Below are 19,907 nucleotides of genomic sequence, written 5' to 3'. Positions count from 1 at the left end.
TCGCTCTGTCATGCGTCTGCTCACCCTGCTCTGTATACGACGAGCCCGTATTTATCCTCTTCATCGAGGCACTCAATCTAAGTGGAGGGAGTGCGCGATTTTGAGGGAGATCGTGTGGGATTGCACGAAGCGGAGAATGCGGTAGTAGGGAGAGCTGGAGGAGGAGGTTGTGCAGATGGGAGAGACATCACGCGAGAGTGGGGGAGGGGCGGAGAACGCGGTAGCGAGGAGACGACACACGAGGGTGGGGGAGGGGTGGAGAACGCGATAGCGAGGAGGTCGTGCTGTGGCGACGGGAGCGACGACGGGGGGGGGGTGGGGGAGTTGAGGCGCTAACCACCATGCTTCGACAGTGGGCTTTGGTTTGGGCCACAACAAGTAAATGGGCCTCCCAGGAAGCGTGTATTCCGTATTTGCAAGCCAAACTTAGTGCCACATCAGGTACTAAACTGTGCACACACCTGTTTATAAGTGCCAGTGTGGATACAACATGTGTAGTCTTGGTTGGGCGCCAACCTGTGTAGTCTTGGCTGGGCGCGAGCTTTTAACCCTACACAACTAGCTTTTTTGGTAAAATTTGCTCACGTGTGCGGAGCACATGTTTGGGAATGAGAAACGAACGGGAAACAAAGAAGAGTCATGTGTGGGAACGGGGAACGACGAGGGTGTGGATGTGAATGTGTGGGAATGAGAAATGACGAGGGTGTGGATGGGAATGAGAAACGAGAAACGACAGGGTGTGGATGGGAATGACAAATGCCACGGGTGGAGATATGGAATCAGAATGACAGAAATAGAAAAAGCAGTCTACACCTTACCTCTTTAATTAGTAGTAAAGATTTTGGATATTCAATCTAATATGACCCGTGCGCTAAATTTTCTACCCTTATCACAGGTATAAAATTCATCATATCGATACCCACGCTTCAACCGCCATTCTAGTCGATCCATCCCGTGGTACAAAACCCTGCAGCCAATCAGCGCGTGGCATTTGATCGAGCCCTCTTGACCACTACCCAAGATGCGCGTCCGCACACGTGGCTTCCAACGCCCCCACTGCAGCCGCCTGCCCAATGAGCAGCGGCCACGCATTCTCCCTTCCCTGGACTATTCTTGGTGGGTGGAGAGAGCCGCAGAAGGCAGCTGGAAGAGGAGAGGACCGCGCGAGGCTCCGTGCCGGCGAGTTCGGGTGCTTTTCCTGCGGTCCGAGATGCGATCGTTGGGACCCGGGAGATAGCGCAGCTCGGGTTCGGGTTCGGGGGCGGCTACCGCGACGGCGGCCGCCACCTGAGCAGGATGTTTAACTGGAACGACGAGCAGCACCAGGTGCCCCTTCCCGTCTGCCCTTCCTGTGTTAGTCTAGAATCTTGCGTTATGCTTGCTCACCTGACTGGATCTGCTCGGGCTCTATAACTCGTTGCGTCATTCCGTGCACCACGTGCTCTAATTCACTAGGTTTTACTAGTTCGGATGTGATTGTTCCGGAAAGGAATTTTGCTGTTATCCGATTTCGTTGGGGGTTAAAGTTGGGAGATTTGGTGGTACAAGGGACTGCGAGCGGAAGCGTGGAATTCTTGCTACGCAGGTCGACTGCATCCCTTCAGGTTGCAGCAGTGCGAGCCTTTTGGACACTTTCTGTAGTAACAAGCATGGCTAGGGGATAATTCTGCTTAGATTGCCTCTACTTCTCAAGCGTGTAAGACTGTCTAATCCCCAGAGCAGTGCTGAAATATTGGGACTTGTATGATCTATTGGAAGAAAGTTGTGGGAGTCTTTATAAGGGTGCGTTTGGTTGAGCCAACTGGAATGGAGCGGCTCCGTTCCAATTTCCAATTTCTAGGAATTGAGCCATTTCATTATGTGGTTGGCGATCAGAACATAATCGCTCCATTTTTTGTTTGGTTGAAGAGTAGAATAGAGCCGAGCCGCTCCGTTCATTGTTTTGTTGAAGAGACATATGAGTGTGGAGTGGAGGAGAGGAAGTAGAGCGCCCGCGTCCGCGAGAGCGCTCGCATCCGGTCGTTTTGGTGGAGCGAGAGCATTCCAAATATTTGCCATATATAGGCTCCAGGAGCCGCTCCGCTCTCCTCCGTTGGAAACCAAACATCAAATAAATAAGAATTGAGTTGTTCTATTCATCTCTGCTCCTCAACCAAACACACCATAAGTTTCATGGCTCTTTGAATGTTCTCTCCATAGTGTGTTGGGGAAAAAAGGTACTGAAATGAGCCAGTACATGTTTTAATGAATTTGATGGTTTTGCTGATAGCTTCTGATGTGAACTGCAAACTGGTATGTAGTAAACCACAAAGGCAAATTTTCTTATTTTCCCTGCTCATTTTGGTGCATGCCACTCAGTTGGCAATGTTCTACTCTGTTGATTTTAGTATTTCGTCATAAAAATATAACATTTTTCGGGAACCATGAATTCATATATGCTCATATGAGTTTAAGGACATAACATATTGTAATGAATACTTTGGACCTTTATTGATAATTGGTAGAAATGTGTCTGGTATATTTCTTTTGTATAAGGGTCTTTTTGCATTATTTTACATATACATATTGGGCTGTAGCCATTCTTTTCAATGCAAGCAGTATCCAACATGGTACACAGAGCAAGATTTTCATGCTAGGGTTTACCTCGCCGTTGTCATGCTCCTGATTGCGGCTCCTCTCGCTGCGCTGTGGGGTCTTGGCTTTTCTGATGTGGCTCCTACTAGTCACGACCCCTCACTTTGTGGCTCTTTGCCCAGACGCTCTCTCGCTTGCTCAACTATCATTGGCCGCTAGGACGTGGATGCACCTGGCCATCACGGCGCCTGTGCGCCAGCTGCGCCCACACACGCTCATCCATGTGCCAGTGACGCCCACACACGCTCCATCATGGCGCTCATGCGCCTGCTATGTTCGTGCGTGCTCACCTCCATGCCAACAGCGTTCGCAGGCGCTTGCCCTTGCGCCAATAGAACCCACCCGTCCTCGCTCGTGCTGCCTGCACGCCTTTGCTTGTGGCTCCTGCACGCACTTGTGCTTGTGTGCGGTCAATCGGTCCACATGCTCACGTGCTCTACTCTATTGCGACTGGTTGTGGAGCTCTGCTGACTTTTTTTGGGTCGAGCTCTGGTTAAAAAGAGAGAGATGTCATCCTTTCAAGTTCCTTCATCTAATGGTGGTTAGGTCCCACACTGTACCATGCTCTTCAATGGCACCAACTATCGTGATCGGGTCTTGCACATGTGGTGGCATGTGCATGGTCTTCGACTTTGGGAGTTAATTAGTGGCGAGCTATCATGTGCACCATTGCCTTGTCCTTCTGTTCAGCCATTGATTTCTACAAGAACATTAGAAAACAACTAGAAGAAGCTTTGTGAAGCTTACGATGATGATATGGCCTCTTATATGTCCCAATTTATGGTTTATCAGGCATGGATAGATGAGGATGCTCGTGCTGTTCTTGTCACTAGTATGGATGAGCGTTTGACTATAGATTTGGACCAGCTTGATCATGTTTCTAAAATCTAGGCTTTCCTTTGACAACGCTCTAGTTAGTCCACCTATCTTGCTGCTTTGCGTCAGGAGTAGTTATTACAGCAGGGTGACAATATAGTTGAGTTCTTTTGGCAGATATCTATGGTGGTGTGAGCTTGACATTCTTGGTCTTTAGTTGTCACTTGCCACTTGTGATTCCTGATGGAAGCAATAGAGTCACCTTGAGCTCCGTCGTACGTACGTTTTCTTGACTCGCCTTTACGCTGAGTTTGAGCCTCTTTGTGCTTAGTTACTTGCTCATGAGCCCTACGTGTCCCTAATGGAGACTCTTACTATTGCTCATAATCAATAATTTCAAGTCGTCCGACTAATCGCGATTAGTCGGGTTGGTCGCCTGCTTGTACTCGATTAACCGGACAACTCGGTTAGCCAAGCTGGTCATCCGACTAGTCACCGATTAGGGCGATTAATCGTTCGATTAGTATTTCCTGGTCGCCACGGCTAGGGTTTTAGTATTGAGTTATTTTCAGCCCATCTACAGGATACTTTAGACTTGCCTCTCCTCTCCTCTGCCAATGCCTAGATGCCAAAACCAGCCTACGCTTCCTCTGTTGCCCGACTGCTGCAGACCTCCAGTCGTTGGCGGCGGCCCCTGCACCCTAGAACTCCAGCATCGGCGGCTACTCAGCTGTGCCCCCTGCTGGCGTGCTCCATTCACCAGCCCCTATGCCCCTCTGCCTGCTCGGTTTCTCGTCTGCTCCAGTCTAGAAATCAGGGGCTAGATCACTGGCGGCTGTGATAGAGCACAATGCGACTGCGACAGACTACCGGCATCTCCACTCTCCAGCATCATTGACGAGATGAGCTTGTCATCTCAAGGTTCCTCCTGCTCCCCCCTTCTCCCCCTTCTCTGTAGTTCTTCTGCTAGTGCCGAACTAGTGGATGGTTGCTGCTCTAACCCTAAGCCAGTGCTAAGTAGTGACTTGCTCCTATGTCTGTGTTATCCTAAGCCAGTGCTCTAATATGTTATTTTGTTTAACTTAGCTGTTTGTTCTAATTTATATTATGTATATAGGTATATTATATATATATATACCTATATAAGTATAACTAGTAGTCTAAAAGGTCTAGGACGACCAGGGGTCATCTAGGACCGACTAGGGGTCGACTAATCGCCCTGGCTATCGCCTAATCATGACTAGTCGACCGGTCGGTCCTAGGGTTCGACCATGCGACTTGAAATCATTGCTCGTAATGACAAGACTTGTTTTCATTCTGCTGGTTTGCTCTAGTCAACCTTCACTTTAGTTTTGGCCATTTGATCTGTACCTCCTGGAGTTCCTGCTTTTCACAAGGTGCCTTCTTCAGTGGTATCTGGTTTTGGGAATGGTAGTTTAGGTGGACTTCATTGTCATCACTGTGATCGAGATGGAGATGTTGAGGCTTATTGTTACAGGAAGAAGGTCTAATCTCGTCGAGGTGGCCGTTCATCACAAGGTACGGGTAGTGCGCCTACTAGTGGCTCTTAGAATACTAATACACATGAGATATGTTGCTTCACCATCTTGGTACCTGACCTACTAGAACTACCAGTTCAGTTACTCCTGCCCCTACACTATCTGCTATTACTTCTCAGTCCTCCACTAAGGGACTACCATCCAATTTAGGTATCAACCCATGGATTCTTGACTAGTGCTTTTTTTCATATGACACCTAATTGTACACATCTTTCTTCCATTTGCCCTCCTATTCCTCTCACTGTTCAAACTCCTGATGGCTCACCTCTTTTGGTTATTTGATGTGGTATTATTTCATCCTCTTCTTTTCATGTTCCTAGCGTTTCTTAAGTCTGCAAGTTGACCATGCAACTTATTTCTGTTGGCTAGCTTCCCCATCATGGTTGTTGTGTTATTCTTGATTCTGACTCTTGTCGTATTCAGGATCTCATCATGAGTTTCTTGGTTGGTATTGGCGATCACCACTGTGATCCTTGGAGTGTTTGGGAGCTTGACTGGCTTCGTCTTCCTTCTGCTCACTCTGCCAGTCTTGTAGGCTCTGCTTCTCCTGCATTGACTTCTACTTCTTTTGCTCAGTGGCATTATCAATTGAGAAATGTATGTGGTTCCCGGCTATCCACTCTTGCCTGTTGTGGTCTTTTGGGAGATACCTTGGTGATGTTTCTTTGGATCAATAACATGATGGTAAGGTTGGCAAATAGCTCTAGCTTCATATTTCTCTTTCTCTTGTCTGATAATACTAGTGATATCAACATAGCTCGTGGTCTGGTAAAGCATGAACTCATCTTACATTTGGGCACAAGTGCATGATGATGTCATTACTCTTCGCTACATGCCTTCAGAGCAATTGGTTGAGTTCTTCACAAATACCCAAAAGAGAGTTCAACATTGATTCTTTCTATCTAAACTTAGTTCTTGTGATCCACCTTGAGTTTGAAGAGGGTGTTAGATATATGTGTGTCTTGTATATTTCTTTTTTTTGGAAAAACGCAGGAGAACTGCGCCTCAATATATTAAGAAGAAGAGATAAATCCAGATCAAAGAGATCTGGACAGATTATAAGGCCTCCTCACGGAGGCCAGAAACACAGGAAACTGAAAAAATCCATCAAACTAAACAACTCCCTAGTCTCCAGGAATTAGGGCAGCAAGGTATGAAAGACCCTTAGCCCCGGCCATCTCCCAAGACTGCCTCTCCTCCCTGGCTAACTTAATGGACAGATCTAAACTAGGAGTACAACCATCAAAAACACAACTATTACGATGCTTCCATGTTATCCATGCTCCTAAGGCCACAAGAGAATTAAGTCCTTTACCAGGGATACCAGAAGCCAACCCAGAAATCTGCTCCCACCAAGCCATAAATGAAGAATGTCCTGGCTGGGGAGTCAGACTCTGAAACCCAAACGGTTTAAGAAGAGTAAACCAGAACACTCTTGTGAACACACAGGAGACGAGGATGTGATCAATAGTTTCAGCTTCCTGGTCACAAAAGAGGCACCTAGCTGGATGATCCAAGCCTCTCTTTGCAACCCTGTCAGCGGTCCAGCATCTCTTGTTAGCCACCAGCCAAAGAAAGAACCGACACTTTGGAGGTGCCCAGGTTTTCCAAATCAGGTGATAGTGACCAAAGGACGTTGACCCAGCAAAGAGGCCCTCATAAGCCGACTTAGCCGAGTATTTACCATCTGCTGCAATACTAAAAATATGCTTATCCTCCACTTCAGGCTGCAACACTATTTCTGAAAGAAGCTCCCAAAGATTCAGATAATCCACTAGAACTCCCACAGACAGAGCACCCTTTATATCAGATATCCATTTTCTGTTGGCAAGAGCCTCAAGCACAGTTCTTCTATTTGCAATCCTTTTAGGAATGATGGCAAATAACCTAGGCGCCAGACTACACACATTCTGCCCCAAGATCCATTTATCTGTCCAAAACAGAGTGTGTGCTCCATTTCCAACCTTAGAGACCAAAATAGTGGAGAAGAAAGCTTCTGCCTTTTTTGGAACTTGGATAGGGAGATTTGCCCAAGGTTTTTCTGGATCAGTTTTATGAAGCCATAACCATCTCATACGAAGGGCCCAACAAAGTTCCTTTAAACTAGAAATACCCAGCCCTCCCAAATGGAGGGGTCTGCACACCCTTCCCCAGGCAACCAGACAATGTCCTCCCCTGACTTCCTTGCGGCCTTTCCAAAGAAAACCCTTTCTAATTTTATCAATTGCCTCCAAAGCCCATTGAGGAAAATCAATGGCCATAGCTAAATAGATGATCATACTGGAGAGCACATGCTGAACCATAATCTTCCTACCGGCTCTTGTCATAAGATCAGCTTTCCAACTCGGAAGACGGTCGGCCACCCTGTCTATGATAGATTGAATCTGTTCTCTGGTCAGCTTATGAAGGGAGAGTGGAATTCCAAGATATTTGCAAGGGAATTCAGACCTCTCAAAAGGCAATAAATTCTGGACCAACACAAGGTCATCCGTAGGGCACTGGATGGGAAAAACATTAGATTTCTGCTCATTGTTGCGGAGCCCAGACGCCTTTCCAAACAAATCCAAGATATTTAATGTAGTGGAAATGTCAGCAGCCGAGGGCCTCAAAAATATGACAACATCATCAGCATACATAGAGATCCGGTGGAGATTAACCCTGTCCGACAGGCGCTGCAATAAACCTGCTTCCTCGGCCCTAGTAAAGAGCAGGGCCAAGATGTCCATTACCAAGATAAAAAGCATTGGGGAAAGAGGGTCGCCTTGCCGAAGTCCTCTTCTGTGAATAATCTTCCTCCCCGAAAAACCATTAAGAAGGACCTGAGTAGACGAAGAGGCCAACAGTCCACAGATAATATCCCTCCAAAGCTGTCCAAACCCAAGCTGCGCCAAGACCTCAATAAGAAAAGGCCACGAGACCGAATCGAAGGCCTTGGTGATGTCCAATTTGAGAAGCAAACTGGCCTTCTTCTGGCGATGAAGGAATCTGGAAGTCTGCTGCACCAGCAGTCTTGTATATTTCTCGACCTGCAGGGGGTAAGACAGCCCCCGAGCATTATATTAAGAAGACCTTCTCACGTAGGTCGAGAAAACTCCTGAACCCCTGCCCCACCCATACACAGTGTCACCGTAGCCCGTGTGATAAACGACCGCGACCAAGACCGAACCTTAGACTCGTGCTTTGGCATCAGACACACGAGAAGATTTTTTTAACCACAGCCTGAAATTCGCTCCCACGGGGAGTCGAATCCAGGACCTGAGGAGTGCTACTCAAACCACCTAACCAACTCGGCTAGATCCCTTTCGCTTCTTCTGACTTATGCTTTGTGCTTGATTATTTCTCTGATTTTTTAATTAGACTTTGGACCTTGCACCATTTACCATCACTAAGTGCTCTCACTTCTTTCTGGATTCTAACATTCTCCTTCTGGTCTCAAATTATTGTTTTGGACACGAGCATATATTGGACTATACTCGCTACATATGGTAGAGGACTTTTGATTTTAGACAGAATTTCAAATATATTTTTTTCTCGAACACGCGGAAGAACCACACATCACTATATTAAGAAGATAGGAAAAAGGTCTAGAAAAGACCCAATACAAGGTGCCCAGAAGGCACCCGAGAAAGGAAATAAAAGGAGAAGAAACTAAAAACAAAAAACCATACTACTGCCAAACACTCCTAAGAGCAGAAGCCCCAACAAGGCTCCATAATAAGGCCTTATCATGGATGGACTGCAAGATTGTGTTGATGTTTGGGGAAGCATCATAAAAAACACAAGCATTTCTATGCTTCCAAATTTGCCAGGTTACTGTAACATCCCGTCCACTCCCAAACCGGCGGTATTTACTCCCTGCAGCCTCTAGGATCATATATCATCCCCACAGACCAACACGAGTCTTTTTGTGCGCACTTTGTTCTCACTCATGCGTACCCGAGAAGACTTCTCGGTCGGTCACCCATTCCAAGATTGCTCTAGGTCAAGCACGCTTAACCCCGAGGTTCTTTTGAGATAGGCTTCCGAAAAAGAAGATGCACCTTGTTGGTATGAGTACTCTATTAATTCTATTAAGCCTTGTGCCAGGATATCACCATCTACTGGGACCAAGATATCACAACTAATCCTGAAATGGCTCCTGACCTTCCCGCTCCTGACCTTCCCGCTCCCCCCGACGTCTCACCTCCCCACCAGCCCTCGCCGGTGCCCACTCCGGGGCCGGCGACCACCTCCCATCACGCTACTGCCTCTACGGATCCCTCCCCCCCTGAGACGTCGGCCCCGATCCTCACCCCTACCTCTTCCGCTGAAGCGTCTCCCTGTGACATCCTTGGGCGGTCCAAGTCTCAACGATGGACGGACAACAGCCCTGACTCGCCGGACGGAGATCAGTCCATATTGGCGGCGGGCAACCGGCCGTCTTTTCGTGACGTCGTCCTCCACCCGCGATCCTCTCCTGGTGCTATTTCAAGGTCGCCGTCGCCCAGAATCCTTGCCGAGCAGTCGTCTTCCGGGGCAACTGCTACGCAGCCATCATCGAGTGTGCCCTCCCCACTTGAGATCGCGGTACAGAGCCCCCATATCTCGCCGGGGTATAAGCACCGCTGGTTTCGTGGTCTGGAGAGAGCCCCGAAGAAGGATGCCGACGGTTGGGTTAAAGTAAGGTCGAAGAAGACAAGGCAGCGGAGTGCTAAATTGCTGCGGGCTAGCAAGGCTGTGCCCGTCGACTTGATCGGCCGCTGTTTCAACTGCTTTGCCGACGACCACTTCGCTGTGTCGTGCCGCAGGGAGCCAAGGTGTTTTCGCTGCAAGGCTCTGGGACATCGATCCTATACATGTCCAGGGCCGGTGCGTAACGACAACAGGCTCACGGTTCACCGGCGGTTATCTAGAGGCTCCGTGTGGGATAGACTGGGTTCAGCTGCGCCGGCGGCCGGTGTTCAGACAGCAGTGAAGACGACGTCTGTAACCAAGTCTTCGCAGCAGGCTTCTAAAGCGTCAGTTTGGAACCGGCTCCGCATCCCGGCTTTTCATCCAAGTCGATTCGAGGGTCGTAATAAGGTTTGGCGCAGGATTTCACCCCCTAGTGCTGAAGGTGAGAAGAGGAAGGAGACTGTGTCGACGACCGTCGCGACATCGTCCACGGTCATGGAGGTCGCAACTGCCGCACACTCGCAGCAACCCCTCCCGCCTCGCCCACGTCGCAGGCGCCATCGCAAGCGCCGTTCATCGTCGAGGGGTGGTTCGGATCCTGGTCAAGGCCAAGATGGAGCTGTCTTGCCAGGAAGTGATGAGACCCCTTTGGAAGGAATAGCAGTACAGTCTCATGTGCCTTGCATCATTGGCTGGAATAATCTTCTAACGCAGGCTGAAGATGATTTGAAGAATGCAGTGTCTATTGTTATTATCAGTGACTTGGTGATTCCGATTGCAGAGATTGCAGAGGCGATTGCGCTTAAGTTGGATGTTGAGGCATCTTCTTTGGTTCTGCGGCAGTTTACCAAGGCCAATCTATTGCTCATGCTTCCAAATGAGCGTTTAGCTCTGGTACTAACAGAGAGGTGGAGCTTGATCAGATCCAGCACGTTCTCGTTGCTGTCCAAGAAATGGTCCAAGCTTTTGGGTTCGTCTGGAGTGAGCCTGCCGATCCCTGTGGAAGTGCAACTGACTGGTATTCCTTTACATGCATGGGAGTTATCAACAGTTCAGCAGCTACTGAATCAGTGTGTTTGGGTGCATGAAGTCCATCCTGATACCCTGGAGCTCCGGAATCTTGACGTCTTTCGTTGTTCTGGATGGTGCTTTGACCCGGCAACCATCCCTGCTTCCAGAGACCTTTGGATTGTGGAACCTACGGGAGTTAACACTGATGATGGAAGGCTTGGCCTTGTGTATCAGATTTCTATTAGTTTCTCGACGTTGAGGAGTGATCAGTTGATTCCTTCTCAAGATTCCGGAGTAGATGGTGGTTTTTCAAGACAGAGGAGGCGTCATCGTTCCCGCTCTCCTCCTCATGGCGGTGATGATAACGAAGGCAGGGAAGACGGTGGGGAACCTCGGGGAAGGAGATCAATCTTCGACCGTTTGGGCTCAAAGTCCGAAGCATCGCATCGGGACCGTGGTGGCACCTGCCCCCCACACCTTTCATCCTCTCCGGCTGTGGACGTGGTAGTCTCCCAGACTCCGTCTGAAGCCGGGTGGGGAATGACTTCTGATGATTTGGCTGCGACAGGGACTGATTCTGTTGATATGTCTCCTATGATGGCCATTGCTCCGGCGACAGTGCTTGTCCAGGGCGACCCCCCCAGCCCTGTCGATGAACCTGCTGATGTTGAGCCTTTGTTACCGGTTTCTCTTCTAGCCAGCGGGACACCTAAGGGCGCCACAGTTCCGGCTGCAGCGCTTGTCCAGGGCGATCCTTGTCCTGTTGATGAGCCTGTCGCTGTTGAGCTGGTGATGCCGCCCCCCTGTTCTGCAGCGGCATCGGGGCTGTCCGGTGGTGGCCCATCTCATTCCTCCCTGCCAGGACCATCTTCCCCCTCTTCACCCTTGAGGGCTCCGGCAGATTCTTGCACTTTGGGAGGAGGCGAGAAGGACCAGGCCATACAGGTGCCACCCCCGATATCCCCGTCTCGGGTCACAGTCGACATGGGTGGGCAGAAGTCAGCTTTGGTGGATGTGCGAAATTCGAGTCGCCCCGCACGGAAAAGCCCCATCATTACATATTTTCGGCAGAGGAGGAAGAAGGACAGTCAACCAAAGCAGCTGTTAGACACGTCCACGCCCCCCCTACGGCTGCTATAAAGTTTATTGATAGGCTGACCAAACCAGCAGGTGGGATTCTGAGGGCGCCAGTCAGAAGGCCGCGACAAGGCAAAGCTACAGCCAATGAGGTGGTACCCCGACGCAGCAGAAGGGTCGCTGGAGTAGGAGTGGAGAGGCTGCCTCCTCCACCGGCCACGCAGGGCAAGAAGCGTATCTTGAAGGAACTGGGTATTGGGAATGCTGAAGAAACTGAAAGTTTAAGGCCAGAAGACCTTGATGAGTATGCCAGGGTTTTCAGCAAAGGGCTTTCAGAGGTGCAGATCACGGCCATGGCAGCGCTATTTGGGTGGTCTAGGCCTATGGAGATGCTGCAAGGCGGACCAATCTGCTGATTTTTTGGGTGTCCCTCACTGGTAGTCGTTCTTCTTTCATTCCTTATGGATCCCTCCAAAATTCTAATCTGGAATGTACGAGGCCTTAATGGGGCTGCTAGGCAGGATGCTGTACGCACTTTGGTGGATTCAGCTCGAGTTGATGTGGTTTGTCTTCAAGAGACTAAAATGGTGGATGTTTCTCGGTTCCTTTTATTGCGGATGCTAGGACCAGCTTTTGATAATTTTGTTTTCCTACCTTCTGTTGGTGCTAGTGGTGGCATTTTGGTAGCTTGGAAAAATAGCATTGGTGTTTGTGCTGGCAGTAGGGTGGATGAATATAGCGTCTCTGTGAATTTTCATTCTAGCACCAGCTCTCCTTGGTGGCTTACATGTGTGTATGGTCCACAAGGGAACCGTGACAAGATTCAGTTTTTGCAATCTCTTAGAGAAGTAAGAGCTCTCTGTAATGGGCCGTGGCTTGTGCTCGGGGACTTCAATCTGATTTTAAGGGAGGAAGAGAAGAATAATAATAACTTAGACCATGCCATGATGGGTAGATTCAGGAGATGGGCAAATGACTTGGCTCTTAATGAAATTCCGTTGATTGGCCGGAAATATACATGGTCAAATGGGCACTCTAATCCTACCCTGGTCAAATTGGATAGGGTTTTCTGCACAACAGATTGGGAGGAACAATTCCCAGATTCTCTTCTCCAGAGCTCAGCCACGGATGACTCCGACCATTGCCCTTTGCTGCTTGGGTTTCATGATTTCAGCAGAGGAAAAGGGAGGTTTCACTTCCAAGCTTTCTGGACTAAGATGGAGGGTTTTCATGATGTGGTAATTCAGGCCTGGGCGTCTGTTCCTGCAGGGCCTTGCCCACTTATCACCTTGGCCAAGAAATTAAAAACAACGGCTAGATGTTTGCAGAGCTGGAATGACAAAAAAGTTGGGAAGATTAAACTGCAGCTTGAGATGGCTAGGGAGCTCCTACATCAATTAGAGGTGGCGCAAGACAATCGCTCTTTATCTCCTGCTGAATTGTGGCTCCGAAACATGCTCAAAAAGCACTCCCTTGCCCTCTCCTCTATTTCTCGTACCATGGCAAGGTTGAAATCGCGGATTGGATGGCTCAAAGAAGGGGATGCCAATACCTCTCTTTTTCATGCACAAACAAGGTTCAGGAAGAAAAAGAATTTCATTGCAGCAATTCACTCAGAGGATGGGCAGATCTGGACCGCCCAGGAAGGAAAGGCAGCAGCCTTCTTTAATTTTTATCAAGGGTTACTTGGTACTGCAGAAATAAGGAATGTTACAGTGGATCTGGATGCTCTAGGGATGCCATCTTATGACCTTGCTACCCTTGATGTGCCTGTCTCTGAGGAGGAAGTCTGGGATACAATTAAGGCCCTTCCTTCGGACAAATCCCCGGGTCCCGACGGGTTCACTGGTAGATTTTACAAAAGCTGCTGGTCGGTAATCATGACTGATTTCATGGCGGCCGTTCACTGCATTTGGGCTAGAAATTTCAGAAACCTGGGTCCTCTGAATTCAGCTTTCATTACTCTTCTTCCCAAGGTGGAGGGGGCCACTAGTGTGAGGGATTTCCGCCCAATAAGTCTGGTTCATAGTTTCGCGAAGTTGGTGACTAAATTGTTGGCTAACCGGTTAGCAGGCCGGCTGCAAAATATGGTTTCCCCCAATCAAACCGCTTTTATTAAGAAACGGTTTATTCTGGACAACTTTATGCTAGTCCAGCAGACGACCAAATTCCTACATTGTCAGAAGCAAGCTCGTATCCTTCTCAAGCTTGACATTTCAAAGGCTTTTGACTCGGTTTCGTGGGCCTTCCTTCTCGAGGTCTTGAAAAAACTTGGTTTTGGTCAGATCTGGTGTGATATAATAAGTGGGCTGTTAGCTACCTCTTCTACCAGGATTTTACTAAATGGTCTGCCAGGGGATTGGATTGGGCATCAACGCGGGCTGAGGCAGGGTGATCCACTATCGCCTATGTTATTTATTCTTGTAATGGATGTCTTGAATCTGCTTGTGCAGCGAGCTTCTGAGGAAGGGCTTCTTCAACCTCTCTCTACAAGGAATATGCAGCACCGTATCTCGCTGTACGCGGATGATGCAGTGATATTTCTATGTCCGACTGCTCCAGACATCAGTATGGTTATGGATATTCTTCATTTATTTGGTTCAGCTTCGGGTCTAAGGACTAATATCCAGAAGAGTAGTGTGTTCCCAATCTGCTGTGGGGAAGAAGATTTGAATTGTTTACAAGACTTGCTGCCATGTAATATTTCAGATTTCCCATGTAAGTACCTTGGTCTGCCTTTGTCTCCCAAGAAACTCACAAGGGACCAGGTTCAGGCCATCGTTGATAGAGTAGCTAGCCTTCTGCCAGGATGGAAAGCTGAACTTATGACCAGGGCTGGTAGAGCTATTCATATGCAGTTTGTCATGACGGCAAATATGATTTATGCAGCTTTGGCACTCGACCTTCCTGTTTGGGCCATCAAAGCTATTGATAAGTTGAGGAAGGGCTTCCTTTGGAGGGGCAGGAAAGAGTTCCGTGGTGGTCATTGCCTCTTGGCTTGGCCTAAGGTTACCGTCCCAAGGAGCTGGGTGGTCTTGGGATTAGTGAGCTAAAGAACCTATGTTGGGCTCTGAGAGCTCGTTGGCCATGGCTGCAGAAAACAGACCCCAGTAGGCCTTGGACGGACTTCCCCACTCGTGTATGTAAGGTGGTTAAAAATCTGATTGCTGCAGCCATTATTACTAAGCTCGGTGATGGAGCCAATACCCTCTTCTGGAAGGATAGATGGTTGGATGGGAAATGTATTAAGGACATAGCTCCTGCAGTGTTTGATTTGGTGCCCCCGCGTCTTGCCAACAGACAGTTGGTCAAAGATGCGCTCCCTAATTTTCAGTGGATCTCCGATGTGAATGGGGCAATTTCAGTTAGAGTCATTGCTGAATTCTTGGAACTTTGTGAAGTGCTTGATGCAGTTGAGCTCCAACCTGGAATAAGGGATCGCCACTTATGGAAATTCAGCGCTTCAGGGGAGAATACAACTAGTTCTGCTTATAAAGCTCTCTTCCTTGGTTCGGTTCAGTTCGAACCAGCAGAACGTGTGTGGAAATCTTGGGCTCCTGGGAAGTGCAAGTTCTTTATATGGCTTGTGGAACATAATAGGTGCTGGACTGCTGACAGGCTTATAAAAAGAGGACTAGACCGACCTGAGCAGTGCCCCCTGTGCGACCAAGAGGCTGAAACCATGAATCATTTGCTGGTCAAATGTGTTTTTGCCAAACAGTTCTGGTTTCATTTCCTTAGTTTAGTGGGGCTGCAGGATCTGTGTCCAGCTCATGAGGATTCCTTTGAGTCGTGGTGGAAGTCTAGCAGCTCTCGGGCATCTGATGTTTTGAGAAAAGGTTTTAATTCTTTAGTGATCCTAGGTGCTTGGACCATTTGGAAGCATAGGAATAGATGCGTCTTTGATGGTTGTAATCCCAGCCTGGTCACAGCCCTTAGAGTGGCTAGGGAAGAGGCGGTGCTATGGTCCTTGACTGGAGCCAAGGCCTTGTCCTTCCTCCAAGTTGATGAGTTGCTAGCTTAGATCAGCGGTGTGGGTCGTGTTTCCTCCATGATAGTCGGTGATCCTTAGTTAGTCTCTAAGTGGTGTGTGTGTTCTGTACCGTGTGTGTGTTCTGTACCGGGGTTCTATCCCCCTTTCTATTCTTCTATTAATGCAATGATACGCAGCTCTCCTGCGTATTCCAGAAAAAAAAAGATATCACAACTACCAAACTCACAAAGGAGTTAAAACCTTTCTTCTTTGGCTTAGGCACATTCCTTTCTGCCTCTCCCCACCATTCTTGAAACACCGCTGCATCAGTCGAGGGAGTAAGATGTTGCAGCCCCAGCCTGCTTAGAGATCTGAACCACACCTCCCTCGGAAAAACACAAGCCACCAGAATGTGTTGCACTGTCTCGTCTTGCTGGTCACAAAGGGGACATCTTTCCGGGAGTTGAAATGAGTGAAAGCCTAAGCCTAACCCAGGGTTGGGAGATGTATTAATAGACTCAGGTTGTTGGGCCTAGCCCATTACACAGGAGTATAACTGTAATTACAAGGGGCTAACCCCAAAACCCTAAACGGGTACTCTTACACCGGGTGATCTATTCCCCGACGAGCTAGCTGATCAGCCGTCCAGCATCGGTTGAGAGATGCCAGCCAGATGAAGTATTTACAGCGGAGGAGCCCAAGTCTTCCATATTATATTGCACCAATATGGAAGAGCTTATACACAGATTTGGCCGAATACAGACCCGAGGAAGAAGGCAGCCACCGGTGTTGATCAGCAACATTTGGCTGCAACTGCACCTCTTGGATTAGATCCCAGACTAAAGGGAACTCACACAGCACCTGCGCCGGCAGGCTCCGAGAGATATCATGCACCCAACTGTTTGCTGTTAAGGCTCCTTGGACTGTTCTGCTCTTCCTGGTTTTTTTTGAGACCCGACTTGTTAAAGTAGGAGCCATCTGGAGCAAAGACTGACATGCAGCCATCTCTGTCCAAAAGATTGCTGGCCCCATTTCCAACAATAGAACAAACAGAGGCTGCAATGAGGGCTGTAACAAATCTATGTGCCTTTATTTCAAAATCAGCCCATGGCCTATCTGGTTCAGTTTTCTTGAGCCAAAGCCAGATCAAGTTTAAGGACCAAGCCATCACTTCCAAGTTGTGAATACCCAGCCCACCAGGAGATAGGTCGGCAGACCTTTGACCAACCAACCACACAATGACCTCCTCTTATATCAGTTCTTCCTTTCCAAAGATCTGGACTATTTTTAAGGACCAACCCATCACTTTCAATTATATTTTTGATCTGGACTATTTTTCAACTTGATCTTGTAACAGAAAATATCCATATTATGTGATCCTTTAAAGCAATTTGGATGAATGTGCTTGTTAGGCTTCCAGAGGATGAATTTAGATAATTTTAATTATTTTCCTCTTATTTTGTTGGACATTGATCGCAGCCCTGGTCGCGGGGGGGGGGGGGGGGGGGGGGGGGCATCCATCTAAACCCAAGCATCCAAAATTGGACTCCTGGGATGGATTCCTGCTCTAGGAAGGTTTCTTAGGGATCTAAGCAAACAAGCTGGTATGCCCAATCTTTATTAGTTGTTTTCTTTTGGAATGCAGGTAAGGGATGCAATATGGGCTGAATTCAATGAGTGTGATGACCATATTGTGCCTTGTCCTAAAGGTGCAGAAGATAACACGATAGTTAGTTCCAGGGTTCGCAAGAACAATGAGGAAGAGGTGGCTAGTATTGCTGCCATCACTGAACAGTCTGCAGGTGTTCAAAATGGACATCAAGGGATGGAAAAGCAGACTGCAAGTCACACAAGTGCACATATTTCAGCCACACAAATTGACATGGAATCCTGGCCTGATCTTCCTTCCCTGAATCCTACACTTGATAGAAACTATAGTGATGACAACATAGCATCCACATATCTGGATTTTTGTGCTGCAACCAGTTTACAAGAAGTGACCAGAAATTCTACAGGTTCACTTCTTTCAGCATGCTTCATTGCCAAATGTTTATTGTATTTCTGCTTCAGTTTGAAAGCTTTTAGTGTAACAGATGTACCTAAACACATGCAATTATGAAAAATAAGATGATATTGAGTTATATAGCTGTTCTTCATCTGATACAGAGCAACTAGATGGTAAATCAGAAGTGTTTGGTAATGATCAAGAAGAAAAGAGTAACAGTTTCCTTGATTGCGACTGGGGCAATATTGGAGGTTTTGATGATTTTGACCGTCTATTTAGGTATGATTGGAAACTCAAAACATTTTACTCAACTCATGAGTTGAATTTGCAGTCATTGATTCTTTCATTGCTGGATAGTACTATCAACTTTATAGTCTTATCAAGTGATAATTTTTGCAGCCATAGTGACTCCATATTTGGTAATGAGATAGTTGCCAACGACAGTGATTTTCTTTCTGCATCTTCGAATTTGATGGATACTGCTGTGCTATCAATCCCAGTTCCGGTTTGTGAATATAGAACTTTGAATTTTGCTGTTTTTTCGACATTCTTCTCACTGTGATTTATTTGTTTCTATTAAAAAACATTTACCATTGACTAAACTTGTTGGAAACCCTAACCCTAAATCAGGGTAGGCATGTGTGTATATATATTAATATAGTATGGGCTGGGTCAAAGCCCAATTACATAGACACTAATACAGTAATCCAACACTTCCTGTATTTGCGACTCTAGCCTATACAGATGTTGAGACTGAACCGAAACTCCAAAAATATTGTGGATGGTAGCCGCTTGGTGAATATGTTGGCGAACTGCGAAGTGGTCGGGACACGGAGGTCGTGGACATCGCCGATGTTGACACACTCGTGGACGATGTGAAGGTCGATCTCCACGTGCTTCGTGTGTTGGTGTTGCACGAGATTGATGGAGGGGTAGACCGCGCTGATGTTGTCGCAGTAGATGAGTGTGGCACGCGCGAGGGGGCTGTGGAGCCCCTAAAGCAGTCGATAGAGCCAGGATGCCTCAACCTCAACCACGCCGTTGGCCATAGCGTGATACTCGGCCTCGGCGCTAGAGCAAGAGATGACGGGCTACCGCTTCGAAGACTTGGAAGAACCATGTCGCCTACTGAGGTGATAAGCAGAGTCGACCCATTACCGATAATGATGGAAGAAGAAAAGGTGGGGTTGTGGGGATGGGGTAAAGCATTAGCATTGGGGTCAGGAGTGGTGTGGTATGAGGTGCCGGAGTTAGCAACCCAAGTAGGAGTGGGCTGCGAAGACATGGGGTACGAGGAGAGAGCCATGGAGGCACCCCTATAGAGCCACCGGGAGGGGTGCTGGGGCTAGCAGTGACGAGCATTGGTGGTGGTGACGACAGGGCCTCGATCGTCATGAAGCAATCTTGGCACCATGGAACACAAACGATCCAATAGCACGAAGGCCGGAGGGTGGTAGAGATAGACGCAATCATGGAGAACAGGGTTCTTGAACCGATTAAAGGCCACGAACGTTACTCGGCGAAGCTGTCCGTCGTGAAGGGAGACACACGGTAGGGAGGCACGTTGACTGCAGCATGACGGAGGATCGGTGTCGAGGGAGCGGGTGCAGAAAGGGGTCACCTGGGAGCGGCGTAATGGGGCACGACAGAGGGGGAGCTCGAGGAGTGCACAACCATGGGGATCCTGTAGGGATGGAGGCCACGCCCATGGCGAGGAAGTATGTGCCAGTAGGGGCGCCGACGGTCGGGTGCCCTACACGAGCGAGGATGACGATGGGGAGAGGCACCATAGTGAAGGGCGCGATGGAGAGCACGTCGTCGTACGCTAGAGCCACCATAGAATGAGCACGTCGTTGTCGTATAGTGTCACGGAGGAGTGCAGCCTTGGGACTGTGTAGGCAGATGTAGTCGAAGGCATGATGGAGGACGCCATCGCGCGTGATGGGGAGCCCTTGCTGTCCTTGGGCATGTTGTGCGCCATTAGAGGGAGGGCGCAGGCGGTTGCGCTTGGATGTGCAGCGCGATGGTTCGCCTCGAGATCACCATTGGCGGTCGCCGCATGCGGATCAGCGGTGCTGGCGAGCTGGTTGTGGGGAGGGGGTGCTGCCTTGCTGCCTTTGCGCAAAGGGCTAAGTCACGCCTAAACGCAGGGCGAGGAGGGCGCGTCGTCGTCCGCAGT

General features: G+C 48.5%; 1 protein-coding gene across 5 annotated transcripts in view; it reads left to right on the top strand.

Moving 5' to 3' along the window:
* Nucleotides 1–998: 998 nt before the first annotated feature.
* The window catches only part of LOC100275614 (protein LNK2), a 28,363-nt gene continuing 9,454 nt past the window's right edge, over nucleotides 999–19,907 (top strand). For 2 of the 5 annotated variants that reach the window (XM_020541992.2, XM_020541991.2), the window contains exons 1-4: nucleotides 999–1,326; nucleotides 17,369–17,738; nucleotides 17,890–18,007; nucleotides 18,128–18,233. In XM_020541992.2, the coding sequence (XP_020397581.1) occupies nucleotides 1,297–1,326; nucleotides 17,369–17,738; nucleotides 17,890–18,007; nucleotides 18,128–18,233 (624 nt within the window). In that variant the 5' untranslated portion in view covers nucleotides 999–1,296. Of the gene's footprint in view, nucleotides 1,327–5,432; nucleotides 5,694–17,368; nucleotides 17,739–17,889; nucleotides 18,008–18,127; nucleotides 18,234–19,907 lie in introns of all 5 variants that reach the window. The other 3 variants (XM_020541990.3, XM_020541989.3, XM_035961667.1) reach the window with 3 other exon arrangements.

This window comes from Zea mays, chromosome 8 (genome assembly GCF_902167145.1).
Source record: "Zea mays cultivar B73 chromosome 8, Zm-B73-REFERENCE-NAM-5.0, whole genome shotgun sequence".
NCBI lineage: Eukaryota > Viridiplantae > Streptophyta > Magnoliopsida > Poales > Poaceae > Zea > Zea mays.
Note: the sequence above shows the minus strand (reverse complement) of the source record. Positions and strands in the feature narration are given on the sequence as shown.